This window comes from Bos grunniens, chromosome 2 (assembly GCF_055505025.1).
Source record: "Bos grunniens cultivar Pamir isolate PY7600 chromosome 2, Bosgru_T2T1.0, whole genome shotgun sequence".
Lineage (NCBI taxonomy): Eukaryota > Metazoa > Chordata > Mammalia > Artiodactyla > Bovidae > Bos > Bos grunniens.
Window position 1 is genome coordinate 4437077 of NC_141166.1, and position 14879 is coordinate 4451955.

Here is a 14879-nt window from a genome sequence, read left to right on the forward strand (position 1 = left end):
TCACTTCCACTGTATAATCATAAGGGATTTGATTTAGGTCATACCTGAATGGTCTAGTGGTTTTCTCCACTTTCTTCAATTTCAGTATGAATTTGGCAATAAGGAGTTCATGATCTGAGCCACAGTCAGCTCCTGGTCTTGTTTTGCTGACTGTATAGAGCTTCTCCATCTTTGGCTGCAAAGAATATAATCAATCTGATTTCCAGTGTTGACCATCTGGTGATGTCCATGTATAGAGTCTTCTCTTGTGTTGTTGTAAGAGGGTGTTTGTTATGACCAGTGCATTTTCTTGGCAAAACTCTATTAGTCTTTGCCCTGCTTCATTCCGTATTCCAAGGCCAAATTTGCCTGTTACTCCAGGTGTTTCTTGACTTCCTACTTTTGCATTCCAGTCCCCTATAATGAAAAGGACATCTTTTTTGGGTTAATTCTAAAAGGTCTTGTATGTCTTCATAGAACCGTTCAACTTCAGCTTCTTATGCGTTACTGGTTGGGGCATAGACTTGGATTACTGTGATATTGAATGGTTTGCCTTGGAAACGAACAGAGATCATTCTGTCATTTTTGAGATTGCATCCAAGTACTGCATTTCAGACTCTTTTGTTGACCATTATGGCTACTCCATTTCTTCTGAGGGATTCCTGCCCGCAGTAGTAGATATAATGGTCATCTAAGTTAAATTCACCCATTCCAGTCCATTTTAGTTCGCTAATTCCTAGAATGTCGACATTCACTCTTGCTATCTCTTTTTTGACCACTTCCAGTTTGCCTTGATTCATGGATCTGACATTCTAGGTTCCTATGCAATATTGCTCTTTATAGCATCGGACCTTGCTTCTATCACCAGTCACATCCACAGCTGGGTATTCTTTTTGCTTTGACTCCATCCCTTCATTCTTTCTGGAGTTATTTCTCCACTAATCTCCAGTAGTATGTCCCTTCTCAGGGGTAAATAAATCCTGAGGAATCTAAAGCAATCAGGGTAATCCCATCGTCTGGGGCCACCATGGTTTAGGTCTTGAGCAGGAGGTCTGCTGGATGGTGGTTGTGGTAGGGCATATTAAAGAGACAAGGAACAGACAGCGTCTTCTCTGCTGGAGGTCTGGCTTAAGGTCTGGACAACAGCTGCTATCTTAGAGGTAGGAGGCAAGCCGCCCAGAGGGCAAAGACAGCCCAGGGAGGATGGCCAGGAAAGAAACCAGAGCTGATGACATCATCAAGTCACTAAAGGGCCACCTTCCTCCTAGACATCTTGTCACTCGTTGCTGAAACTCACTGAGTCACAGTTTGGGGCTGGAAAGCTTCCTGACTGGCGTGAATGGGAGGGGGTGCCAGGGAGCAGAGCAGGAAGAATTGCAGTGGAAGTAGCATCCTGACTCTGGGTTCTGTTGGTTGAGGGCTCTCTGGAGGTTCCTGTTCCCATTCTCAGCCTCAGGGGGCTCCATTGTAAAATGGGGATAATAACGTCCTTATCTGCCAACACTGGTACTGTCACAAGGCCACAGAGTTTGCGAGCTCTGATGAGTCAGTGAAGGTACCAGCTCTTGACAATGTGTCTTGAATAGACCTCATGTGTCACAATCTAACATATACAGGTTCCATGCAGAAAGGAGAGAAGAAGTGGGTGGAAAGAGGGGGTTTCAGGTTTCAGGTTTGGTCTCTGTATAAGACCACCACCCAGGTGCCTTAGCGGTAAAGAATCTGCCTGCCAGTGCAGGAGACCCGGGTTCCATCCCTGGGTTGGGACATTCCCCTGGAGAAAAGAAATGGTAACTGACTCCAGTATGCTTGCCTGGGAAACTCCATGGACAGAGGAGCCTGGTGGGCTGCAGTCCAAGGGGTCACAAACAGTCAGACAGGACTTAGTGACTCAACAAGTACCAGTTAATTTCAAAAGAGAAATTACTATGTGTCAGGCATTGTGCTAAGAGCTTAACATGCATTAACCTTATTTAGTACAGTGGCCTCAACTTATTTTCTTATTTCCATATAACTTCACACACAAGGAAATCTAGCTTTTTCATATAAGCTCATAAGGCTGATCAGTAGTATAATGACATTTTTTTCTTTTGGCTGCACTTCCGTTATGACTAACCTAGACAGCATATTAAAAAGCAGAGACATTTCTTTGCCAAAAAAGGTCCATTTCATCAAGGCTATGGTTTTTCCAGTACTCATGTATGGATATGAGAGTTGGACTGTAAAGAAAGCTGAGTGCCGAAGAACTGATGCTTTTGAACTGTGGTGTTGGAGTAGACTCTTAAGAGTCCCTTGAACTGCAAGGAGATCCAACCAGTCCATCCTAAAGGAAATCAATGCTGAATATTCTTAGAATGACTGATGTTCAAGCTGAAACTCCAATAATTTGGCCATCTCATGTGAAGAGCTGACTCGTTGGAAAAGACCCTGATGCTGGGAAAGATTGAAGGTTGGGGAAAAAGGGGATGACAGAAGATGAGATGGTTGGATGGCATCACTGACTCAATGGACATGAGTTTGAGTAAGCTCTGGAAGTTGGTGATGGACAGGGAAGCCTGGCATGCTGCCATCCATGGGGTCGCAAAGAGTCGGACACAACTGAGCAAATCAACTGGACTGAACTGCACAGCTTTTGGGATCTTAGTTCCCCAAACAGGGATTGAACCTGGGCCCTTGGCAGTAAAGGTGCAGAGTTCTAGCCACTGGACTGCCAATAAAGACCTTGGAATCTGAACCTGGCACCCATAGTTCTTAGCCTCTACTATGCTCTCTGGCATGAGCCTCTGAGGTTCACGCAGAAGGAAAACCACTCGGTCAGCTCTTTCACCGAAGTGTGTCACAGCCCAGATGGTGTGGGTGGTCCAGGTGCCCCGGCCATGTAGCTGATCCTTTATGAATGACAGGTGGGACTTCTTGTAAGAATATATTCACCATCTATCCATTCATCCAATGAAGGCAGATTCCCTAACTGCCAAGCCTGGGACGAGAATTCTTGGGCAAGGGAATGATTTATTGAGGAAATGCCTTAAGGAGAAACCTGTAGGAGAAAGAGGAAAACAGGGCAGGCCAGGGCACAGATCCAGACATCTAGGCTGAGCCCAGGAGGAGCCCTGGGGCACGCCGTGTACGACCCAGATGGCCTTGCATCAGGCGGGGAGAGGGCAGTTATGCCCTCCACAGTGTCATTCTCCCAATTCACTGGTTAGAGGTGGGCGAGGAGAGGTGGATGATGGGTAGGGTGGCACCCAGCAGCCTGGGGGCAATCCTCAAGAGAAGGAGGCCGAAGTGCGCACTTGGCAGCTGACCCCTGGGTTGGGGACCTGGGCCAAGAGGGGATCTGGGTGGGGCCTGAACACCACCTGCCCCCATCTCCATCTCTTCTCTGGGGGCTCTTTGATTCCAAAGCATTGACTGCACACCTATCACCTGGGGGAGCAGAGGAAGCAGAGATGAGAGTGAAGCGAACTCCACCCTCCCGGAGCTCCAGTCTGCTCAGAGCGGCCCAGACAATCACACACCACTCAAGTGGGAGCTCGGCAAGGTGAAGACCCGTAAAGTGCTGCGGGAACTTGAGGGTGGGACTGAGCCCTTGGAACTGGAGAGGAATCGGCCGGAGAAGACTTCTGTAGGAAGGGGTCCTTGGACCCTGAGGAGCCTCGGGTGGGCTTAGCTACCTGGGGGACAGCAGGCCAGAGGAGCATCGATGCAGAAGTCCAGGTTGAGCAAATGCCTGGCAGTCAGAGAGGAAAGAGTGCCCGGAAGTCCCATGGCCTGCAGACCTGGAGTCCAGGGAGCTTGGTCTAGTCCTTGCCTCAAAAAGTATTTACTGAATCCCTCTGGGTTCGGGGTACTGCTTTGGGCACCAGAGTCCAAGACAAGCATTAGCCAAGTCTGCAAGGGTCCCCAAGGCTCCAAGGGAGAGGGACACAGTGCCAGGTAGTAACGGGTCCCAGACACCCTGCCTGCAGCCCCCTGCCCCGTCCTGGATGTGCAGAGCCTTGGGGTTGTGGGTTTTTTTTTTTTTTATTTCTTTATAATTGGAGGATAATTGTTTTATAATATTGTGTTGGTTTCTGCCACACATCAGCATGAATCAGCCATAAGTACACATGTGTCCTGTGATGACTGGAGGGGTGGGATGGAGTGGGAAGCAGGACTCGGGGCCTTGGGGTTTGAAGAAGCAGAGTCCCATGGACAGAAAGATCCATATCACCCTTTACAGAGGCCACTCTGGCAGCTGCTTGGATGGTGTTTTAGGGGCAGGGGGAACCTGGAGGGGCCTGGTGAGTGGTCATGAAGGGAGAACCTGCTTGCCCCGCCCCTAGACCCTTCCCCCAGTACCCACCGCTTTGCCCCAAACACACACACCCCCTGTCGGCTCCCTGGCCTTGGTTTTTCCTAAGATCTCATTCCACCCTCAGAGGAGACAGTTGGGGAGATTCAGAAGGTCCAAGAGGCAAGTGGTAGCTAGGGGTGAGGCCAAGCCCCTTCCTCTTCCAGGAGTGCTTTAAAGGCTCCAGGCGGGAGTTGGGGCTGTGGCCAGTGGTCCTGGGGGGCCTTCCCCAGAGCTCAAGATGAAGGGGGACAGGCTAGAGTCTCGCCCTCGCATCTGGACAGATGACGCAGGTGATTCTTGTAGGTGTTCAGGTTCCGCTGCAGGCAGAAGGCCAACGTCTTGTCACAGGCGCACAGCTGCTGCTCACACCAGCTCCCCTTGGTGGCTGCGAGGGAGTGAAGGAGGGCACTTAAGCGGTCTGCCCCTTCCCGTGGTAGGGTGGGTCGTTGCCCCTGGAGGGGAGCTGCTGAAGGCAGCTCAGCCCTCATCCACCCTTTGGTGCCCTTCCCGGGTCCTTGGACTCTGGCTCTGTGACCTTGGGCATGGGGTGTGACCTCCCTTTGTGCCATTGGTCCTTCGTTCATTCATCCGTTCAGTAAGCAACTGAGCACCTGTCCTTCGGGAGTCCCAGGAGGGAGAGGAGAACAGAATGGACACCCGAGTTCACACTCCCCTGGGGCGGGGCGGGGGTGGGCAAATGTCAGAGAAGCGTGTGGTCGTTGTTGTTCAGTGGCTCAGTCCTGTCTGACTCTTTGTGACCCCACGGATGGCAGCATGCCAGGCCTCCCTGCCCTTCACAGAAGTGAGTGCAACTGTGCTTACCCAGAAGTAAGGAACAAGGCAGGGGCTCTGAGCTGGTGACTGATGGGACTGACTGAGTGTCAAAAGCCATTTGAGCTGAGATCAGAAGAGTGAGCTGTTGCTCCTACTCTGGAAAGCCAGGGTGGAGGAGACGGATTGTTCCTGGCAGAAGGAACATCATGTGCCAAGACCTTGAGGAAAGACGGACCATGGTGCTTCAGTTTCACCATCTGTCAAATGGGGATAAGAGAGCCGGACCTACTGCTTAGCGTGGGGACCTCTGCTCAGTATTTTGTAATAATCTATAAGGGATAAGAATCTGAAAAAGAATATGTACACACACACACACACACACACACACATATATTCAGATTAAAATAAGAAGGCAAAGCCTTTAGCACATAGTAAGTGGTCAATAAATGTTGGCCATTTCAGTTGTTGCCACTAAGTTCTCAGTTGACAGGGACAGCTGGTGATCCCATTCAGCTTCCAGCCCCGGGACTTGCTGCCTTTCTCCGTGCGTGGACCCTGCGGCTTGGTGACCTGGGTTACAGCTCAGGCTTTCTCATTTGTAGCTGTGTGACCCTGAGCAAACAGTGCACTCTAGTTTCAGTTTTCTTGTCAGTAAAATGGAGATCAGGGCTTCCCACGTGGCTCAGAATTTGCCTGCCAAGCAGGACACATGGGTTCAAGTACTGGGTCAGGAAAATCCTCTGAGGAAGGAAATGGCAACACACTCCAGTATTTTTGCCTGGCAATTCCCATGGACAGAGGAGATGGGCTGGTCACACTTCATGGGGTTGCGAAGAGTAAGATGTGACTTAGTGACCAACAACAACAAGAAAATGATCACCAGAGTGGTGCTGCCTTCTCTCTGGGCTACTCTAAGAGCCCGGGAAGATGAAAAAATGAGCAGTAACCTCAGTAACTCAATGAAACTAAGCCATGCCGTGTGGGGCCACCAAAGATGGACAGGTCACAGTGGAGACGTCTGACAGAATGTGGTCCCTGGAGAAGGAAATGGAAAACCACTTCAGTATTCTTGCCTTGAGAACCCCATGAACAGTATGAAAAGGCAAAAAGATAGGACACTGAAAGATGAACTCCCCAGGTCAGTAGGTGCCCAATATGCTACTGGAGATCAATGGAGAAATAACTCCAGAAAGAATGAAGGGATGGAGTCAAAGCAAAAACAACACCCATTTATGGATGGGACTGGTGATAGAAGCAAGATTTGATGCTGTAAAGAGCAATATTGCATAGGAACCTGGAATGTTAGGTCCATGAATCAAGGCAAATTGGAAGTGGTCAAACAGGAGATGGCAAGAGTGAATGTCGACATTCTAGGAATTAGCGAACTAAAATGGACTGGAATGGGTGAATTTAACTCAGATGACAATTATGTCTACTACTGTGGGCAGGAATCCTTAGAAGAAATGGAGTAGCCATCATGGTCAACAAAAGAGTCCGAAATGCAGTACTTGGATGCAATCTCAAAAATGACAGAATGATCTCTCTTCGTTTCTAAGGGAAACCATTCAATATCACGGTAATCCAAGTCTATGCCCCAACCAGTAAAAATGAAGAAGCTGAAGTTGAACGGTTCTATGAAGACCTATAAGACCTTCTAGAACTAACACTGAAAAAAGGTGTCCTTTTCATTAAAGGGATTGGAACACAAAAGTAGGAAGTCAAGAAACACCTGGAGTAACAGGCAAATTTGGCCTTGGAGTACAGAATGAAGCAGGGCAAAGGCTAATAGAGTTCTGCCAAGAGAACACACTGGTCACAGCAAAACCCTCTTCCAACAACACAAGAGAAGACTTTACACATGGACATCACCAGATGGTCAACACCGAAATCAGATTGATTATATTCTTTGCAGCCAAAGATGGAGAAGCTCTATACAGTCAGCAAAAACAAGACTGGGAGCTGACCGTGGCTCAGATCATGAACTCCTTATTGACAAATTCAGACTGAAATTGAAGAAAGTGGAGAAAACCACTAGACCATTCAGGTATTACCTTAATAAAATCCCTTATGGCTGTACAGTGGAACTGAGAAATAGATTTAAGGGACTAGATCTGATAGACAAAGTGCCTGATGAACTATGGATGGAGATTCGTGACACTGTACAGGAGGCAGGAATCAAGACCCATTCCCAAGAAAAAGAAATGCAAAAAAAAGCAAAATGGCTGTCTGAGGAGGCCTTACAAATAGCTATGAAAAGAAGGGAAGCAAAAAGCAAAGGAGAAAATGCCAGGAGCCAGCACGGGAGTCCCCACCCATGATAAAGTCATGCGGGAGAGCTTTGATGGGCAAAGCAAGTCAGAGCTCAAGGCCAACCCCGACCCCCCCTACCATCTGCCTGAGCGTCTATCCCCAAACCAGAATCTGTTTGTTTTACTATTTCACGACCTTCACCAATTCTTCTGACATTAATGGGGGGCTATCCCCAACCACCTTTCTCTGAGGAAAATTAACTTAGAACTCTAGTTAATAATTCTCCTGGGCATAATAAGAGTGTTTCAATTCAGACCCCTCTGATGACTTTCTAGCTTGCCTGACAGGTTTGTTCGGACTCCTGCAGCTACACATGTGATTATTCACAGCCTCCCAACCATGAGAGGCACGGGAAGCTTAAGATAGTCTAAGAATGCAGAGCTTCTCAGAGAGTTAAGATTGTTAGAATAAAACTAGTAGAGGATTTCTTTGTTGAGCTAATGCTTGCTGCCAAGTTTCCCTATCCCTTACCTACTGTGTCCCTGGGAGTGTATTGATTAATATAGTTGGTGTATAGAAATGTAAGTAGTAGTTTTAATGTTTGTAACCTTGGACCCTTGAGTTAATTCTTTTCTTGTTATAGCCCACCACACTTTTGCCCTATAGGAATGCAACTTTATCTAATGCTTTCAGAGGGTGGCACCTGACTTTAGAATAATCATCTTTAGAGAAAAATAAGTTTTCTGAAGAAAGGGTCATAAAATGTTAACAGGCCTCCTGGCCAGAAGATGATGTAAATCACCTAAAGCTTTTGCATATAATAAGTTTTCAGAAAGAAAGCCTGGCTTCAATAAGGATCAAGGACTGCTGACCTTGCAAGACTCTACCCACCATCCCCCCTCCCTCCCCCGCCATTATCCTCTATGCACAACTTAAGGTATAAAAACTACTTTGGAAAATAAAGTGTGGGCCTTGCTCACCGAAGCTTGGTCTCCCCGTGTCATTCATTCTCTTTCCTTTTCCTTTTCAGGCTGATATTCCTTGGAGCGCAGGGGCCCTCTGCATTTATTTTCCTGACTGGGCTTCTAAGACCCACTTGAGAAGGTGCCTAAGGTGGGGCACCCTCTGCGATTCGAGAGGGTGCCTGCAGCCTACGTGAACAGAGCAAGTCCTGTGCTGGGGCTTTATTGGTTTTCTGTGTAAACCAAGGAATATCAGCCTCTTTTCTCTCCTCTATTTTCTTAACTGCAAAATTCTTTCCTTATCTCTTTCTCTACTTCTATCCTTTTCGCCAACGCCGTCCTCCCGAGGGAATCCCTGGATCCAGCCTGGGCTGGACCCCGGCAAGAAAAGGAAAGATATACCCATTTGAATGCAGAGTTCCAAAGAACAGCAAGAAGAGATAAGAAAGCCTTCCTCAGCAATCAACACAAAGAAATAGAGGAAAACAATAGAATGAGAAAGACTAGAGACCTCTTCAAGAAAATTAGAGATACCAAGGGAACCGTTCATGCAAAGATGGGCTCAATAAAGGACAGAAATGGTAGGGACCTAACAGAAGCAGAAGATATTAAGAAGAGGTGGCAAGAATACACAGAAGAACTGTACAAAAAAATGTTCACGACCCAGATAATCACGATGGTGTGATCACTCACCCAGAGCCACACATCCGGGAATGTGAAGTCAAATGGGCCTTAGGAAGCATCACTATGAACAAAGCTAGTGGAGGTGATGGAAATAGAGTTGAGCTATTTCAAATCCTGAAAGATGATGCTGTGAAAGTGCTTCCCTCAATATACCAGCAAATTTGGGAAACACAGCAGTGGCCCCAGGACTGGAAAAGGTCACTTTTCATTCCAATCTCAAACAAAGGCAATGCCAAAGAATGCTCAAACTACCACACAATTGCACTCATCTCACATGCTAGTAAAGTAATGTTCTAAATTCTCCAAGCCAGGCTTCAGCAATACATGAACTGTGAACTTCTAGATGTTCAAGCTGGTTTTCGAAAAGGCAGAGGAACCAGCGATCAAATTGCCAACATCTGCTGGATCATCAAAAAAACAAGAGAATGCCAAAAAAACATCTATTTCTGCTTTATTGACTATGACAAAGACTTTGATTGCATGGATCATAATAAACTGTGGAAATTCTGAAAGAGATGGGAATGCCACGCCACCTGACCTGCCTCTTGAGAAACCTATATGCAGGTCAGGAAGCAAGAGTTAGAACTGGACATGAACAATAGACTGGTTCCAGATAGGAAAAGGAGTATGTCAAGGCTGTATATTGTCACCCTGCTTATTTAACTTCTATGCAGAGTACATCATGAGAAACGCTGGGTGGGAGGAAGCACAAGCTGGAATCAAGATTGCCGGGAGAATTATCAATAACCTCAGATATGCAGATGGTACCACCCTTATGGCAGAAAGTGAAGGAGAACTAAAGAGCCTCTTGATGAAGGTGAAAGAGGAGAGTGAAAAAGTTGGCTTAAAGCTCAGCTATCAGAAAACTAAAATCATGGCATCCAGTGCCATCACTTCATGGGAAATAGATGGGGAAACAGTGGAAACAGTGGCTGACTTAATTTTTCTGGGCTCCCAAATCACTGCAGATGGTGATTGCAGCCATGAAATTAAAAGATGCTTACTCCTTGGAATAAAAGTTATGACCAACCTAGACAACATATTGAAAACCAGAGACATTACTTTGCCAACAAAGGTCCATCTAGTCAAGGCTACGGTTTTTCCAGTGGTCATGTATGGATGTGAGAGTTGGACTATAAAGAAAGCTGAGCACAGAAGACTTGATGCTTTTGAACTGTGGTGTTGGAGAAGACTCTTGAGAGTCACTTGGACTGCAAGGAGATCCAACCAGTCCATCCTAAACGAAATCAGTCCTGAATATTCATTGGAAGGACTGATGCTGAAGCTGAAACTCCAAACCGTGGCCACCTGATATGTAGAACTGACTCATTGAAAAGACCCTGATGCTGGGAAAGATTGAAGGCAGGAGGAGAAGGGGATGACAGAGGATGAGATGGTTGGATGGCATCACCTACTCAATGGACTTGAGTTTGAGTAAACTCCAGAAGTTGGTGATGGACAGCGAGGCCAGGTGTGCTGCGGTTCATGGGGTCACAAAGAGTCAGACATGACTGAGTGACTGAACTGAACTGAACCTTGGTAGCCTGAGTGATTATTCAAGCATGCATCTGCAGGGCACCTTATGTCTCCTCCTATTTTAGTTTTTAAATTAACTTTATGGAGCAGAATGCTGTTATCCTGAGTTTCCAGAGGAGGATCCTGAGGTTCAGAGAAGTTAAGCAAAGTGTTCAAGGTCACACAGCTGGTCGGTGGTGGGTCTGGGATCTAAGCTGAGGTCTGGCAGCCTTCCAGATCCTAAAGGGGTCAAAGTCCCTATGGGACCTCTCCGTACTTCTACCCCTGTTGCTGCCTCTCCTTCACAGCCCAGATATTGAACTGGATATATGAGAAAAACAGAGAGGCTGAGCAGCTTGTGCTTTGTCACACAGCATACGAAAGCAATGTGTGTGGTAACTCCTTTGCTCAGCCTCCTACTCCAACCCTGAGGTCCAGGCACTCACAACACTGGACATTCCCCTGGAAAAAGGTGTAGTCATAGTGGTCATAGAGGTAGTCACAGTTGTGGGGTGTCAGGTAACCGTAGCAGCAGTTGTGGTCATAGCAGCACCTGGCAGGAGAGGACAGGAGGTAGGTGAGTCCTTGGCTGACTTGAGTCTCATGTTGCCCCTGCCCCAGAGCAGAAACTGCGTGTCCACCTCGGAAGTCAAGGCCTGCAGGGTCTAGTCTTCTTTCTAGCTAAAACTTCTCGAGTGCTTCCTGTGTACCAGGTGGTGGTTTAGTCTCTAAGGAGTGTCTGACTCTTGTGACCCCATGGACTGTAGCCCGCCAGGCTCCTCTGTCCATATGATTCTCTAGGCAAGAATACTGGAGTGGGTTGCCATTTCCTTCTCCAGGGGCTCTTCCTGACCCAGGAATCGAACCCGGGTCTCCAGCATTGCAGGAAGATTGTTCATCATCTGAACTATGAGGAAGATTCCCTCCTGTGTACCAGGCACCTGCTCTACCTAGGAATTCTCTCAATCCTTTTGGCCGCTCTGGGATAGAGGTACTAGCATTATCCCCATTGCACAAATGAGGAAACTGAGGCTCTGGGAGGTCAGGCCACATGCCCAGGATCATACAGCCTGTATGTGGCAGGTGAAGGTGCTGGCCTCGGGCCTGGCTGGCTCTCATCCCTCCTCTGGCAGATCCCTGGGTTGCTGTGAAAACCAATGAGATCATGGCAAAATGAAGTGGGACTTTTTCAAAAACAATGTTCAACGGCAATGGGAAGTGTTTGTGGCTCTTCTAACTAGTTTGGGGTTGAGGGTGCAAGGCAGACTTCAGAAAGTCTGGGGAACCCTCCAGAAGGGCTGGGGCTGGATCGGAGCTCAGCAGAGTTCCTAGCAGGGAAAAACATGAGACCATTCAGGTAAGACCTAAATCAAATCCCTTGTGATTGTACAGTGGAGGTGATTAATAGATTCAAGGGATTAGATCTGATAGACAGAGTGTCTTGAAGAACAGCTATGGACTGAGGTTTGGAACATTATACAGGAGGTGGTAACCAAAATCATCCCAAAGAAAAAAATATGTAAGAAAGTAAAATAGTTGTCTGAGGATACCTTACAAATAGCTGAGAAAAGAAGAGAAGCGAAAGGCAAAAGACAAAGGGAAAGATATTTCCAAATCAATGCAGAGTTCCAGAGAAGAGCACGGAGAGATAAGAAAGCCTTCCTCAGTGATCAGTGCAAAGAAATAGAGGAAAACAGTACATTGGGAAGGACTAGAGATCTTGCCAACAAAATTGGAGACACCATGGGAATATTTCATGCAAAGATGGGCACAATAAAGGACAGAAATGGTATGGACCTAACAGAAGTGAAAGAGATTAAGAAGACGTGGCAAGAATACACAGAAGAACTATACAAAAAAGGACTTAATAACCTGGATAACCACCATAGTGTGATCACTGACCTACAGCCAGACATCCTGTTGTGTGACGTCAAGCAGGCCTTAGGAAGCTTTACTAGAAACAAAGCTTTTGGAAGTGATGGAATTCCAGTTGAGCTCTTTCAAACCCTAAAAGATGATGCTGTAAAAGTACTACACTCAATAAGGCAGGGAAATTTGGAAAACAGCAGTAGCCACAGGACTGAAAAAGTCAGGTTTCGTTCTGATCCCAAGGAAAGGCAATGCCAAAGAATGTTCAAACTACTGCACAATTGTGCTTGCTTCACATGCTAGCAAGGTAATGCTCAAACTCCTTCAGGCTAGGCTTCAACAGCACATGGCACCAAATGAATAAATGGATGGAGAAGAAGCAGGAGGGGAAAAGGGAGGGTCCCTGGGGAGAGGCAGAGCACGATTGGGAGGCATTACCAGTCTGTGGCATCTCTGGGTAGGCCTTGGCCACCAATTCTGCAGTAACAGCCATAGGATGAATAGAAGAAGATGGGGATCTTCCCCATCACTTGTCTGACCATCTCATTCAGGTCCAGTATGTCGGCCTTGGCTGGAGCCACACCTGCCAAGGAGCCCAGCCGCAAGGAGAGGACGTGAGTCTCAGGGAGTCCAGGGGCTGCAGGCCTGGCACCTCTGCTCTGCCTGGGCCAAACCAATGACCTTGGATAATAAAGTAACAACAAACACTACGCCTATTGGAAATATAATGACAGTTGGTAACTGATTACCAGGGATCTTTTCATGTGGAGACCTACTGACTTCTTCCTTTCCATGAGAGACTCTTTTTTTTTTAATCCTTTTATTTTGGTTAATTCTTGACGTAGAGAAAAGTTGCCAAGATCATATAAAGAGATCTCATACACCTCCCCATTCAGTTTCCTCTCATCATGGTATATGTATGAAAACTAAGAAGCCAGTATTGGAACCATAAATGCTGTTTTTAATCTCCATTTTAGGGATGAACACACTGAGGCTCAGTAACTTGTTCCAGGTCATGGTAGCTGGTAAACAGAGGAGCAGGATTAAAGCCCGGGGCAGTCTGGTTCTGCTCTGTCTCTGGGTCACATTCTGTAGTAGGAAGACACTCCCCCCACCACCCCCGACTCCCACCACAGCCCATAGAGAATCCACACATTAAACAGTATGTGTGGGGGCTTCCCTGGTGGCTCAGTGGTAAAGAATCCTCCTGCCAGTGCAGGAGACACGGGTTCAGTCCCTGGTCCAGGAAGAGCCCACGTGCCAAGGAGCAGCTAAGCCCGTGCGCCACAGCTGTCGTGCCTGGGAGCCACAACTACAGAGCCCACGTGCTGCAGTTACTGAAACCTACGCCCCCTAGAACCTTCCTTCCACAACAAGAGAACCCCCCGTGCTGAGAAGCCCACACACCGCTACTAGAGAGAAACCTCACCCAGCAACGGAGACCCATCACTCCCAGAAATAAATTAAATTAAATAAAATCATTTTTTTAAAAAAGCCTCTTGAAAAAACTATGCATGGCTCTTCTGGGAAGCAGCGTGATTTAGAAATCAGTTTTTCATGAATATTTTTCACTTCAGTCATAATATCTGCTGGTGAGAATTGATCATAAAGGAAATTCATTTTATTGGGAGAGAGGAATGCATTATATTGAGTTAGGAGAAATAAAATATGTTAATCCAGTGAGTTCAGGGAAGAATTTGGGAGAAACAGATGAGATGCGAAAGGGACTGGGATGTACCTGTGTGCAACCTCAGGAGATGACCAAGAACACAGATGGAGCCCAGAGTCTCAGACAGACTGGGCTAGGGAGGCCCCTTCGGGTGACCCTAGTTTTGGAAGCTCACCCCCCACCCTCAAGTAAATGGTGTTATAATGAAGCTCTCAAATAAAGTGAGTAATAAGCAGGGGAGAGCCCTAAACTAGGGAAAGCTGGGGCTGGGATGAACTCATGCAGTGGGCCGGGGGTGCCATCAGAAGCAGGGTGCTTGCCTTGTGAAGAAAGTGATAGTTACTCAGTGGTGCCCGACTCTTTGCAACCCATGGACTGTAGCCTGCTAGGCTCCTCTGTCCATGGGATGCTCCAGGAAAGAATACTGGAGTGGATAGCATTCTGTTCTCCAGGGGATCTTCCCGACCCCGGGATCGGATCTGGGTCCATTTCAGGCAGATGCTTTACTGTCTGAGCCACCAGGGCTGCAGCTAAACGGTGACTGGTAGAGTCTGGACTCGCAGGTGGGTCGTGTCCCAGTGTGTGGAAGTCCACATTGCCACTCTCGTCTGCCATGTTGGCTCTAGCTGTGCAGATGTTAAGAGAAACTTACTAATTTTGACTGTGCTGAGGAACGGCCCCAGGCCCCTTGGAACCCCAGATTTGGTGATAAGGCCCCAGAAACAGCCCACGGCCAAGAGAGTTAATGTGCACCCAGTAGGCCAGCCAGGGATCTGAATTCAGAATCTCACCTTTTTGCTGAGCCTCCATCCCCTTGTGCACCCCAAGTTTAGACCTTTCT

General features: G+C 47.4%; 1 protein-coding gene across 1 annotated transcript; it reads right to left on the reverse strand.

Moving 5' to 3' along the window:
- Positions 1 to 4358: 4358 nt before the first annotated feature.
- Positions 4359 to 14653, reverse strand: PLA2G2D (phospholipase A2 group IID). The gene is made up of 4 exons (XM_086372325.1): positions 14546 to 14653; positions 12808 to 12989; positions 10947 to 11053; positions 4359 to 4700 (listed from the first exon to the last, which is right to left on the reverse strand). Exons 1-4 carry the CDS (start codon positions 14651 to 14653, stop codon positions 4549 to 4551), a joined length of 549 nt encoding a protein of 182 aa, XP_086228451.1. The 3' UTR covers positions 4359 to 4548.
- Positions 14654 to 14879: the final 226 nt, after the last annotated feature.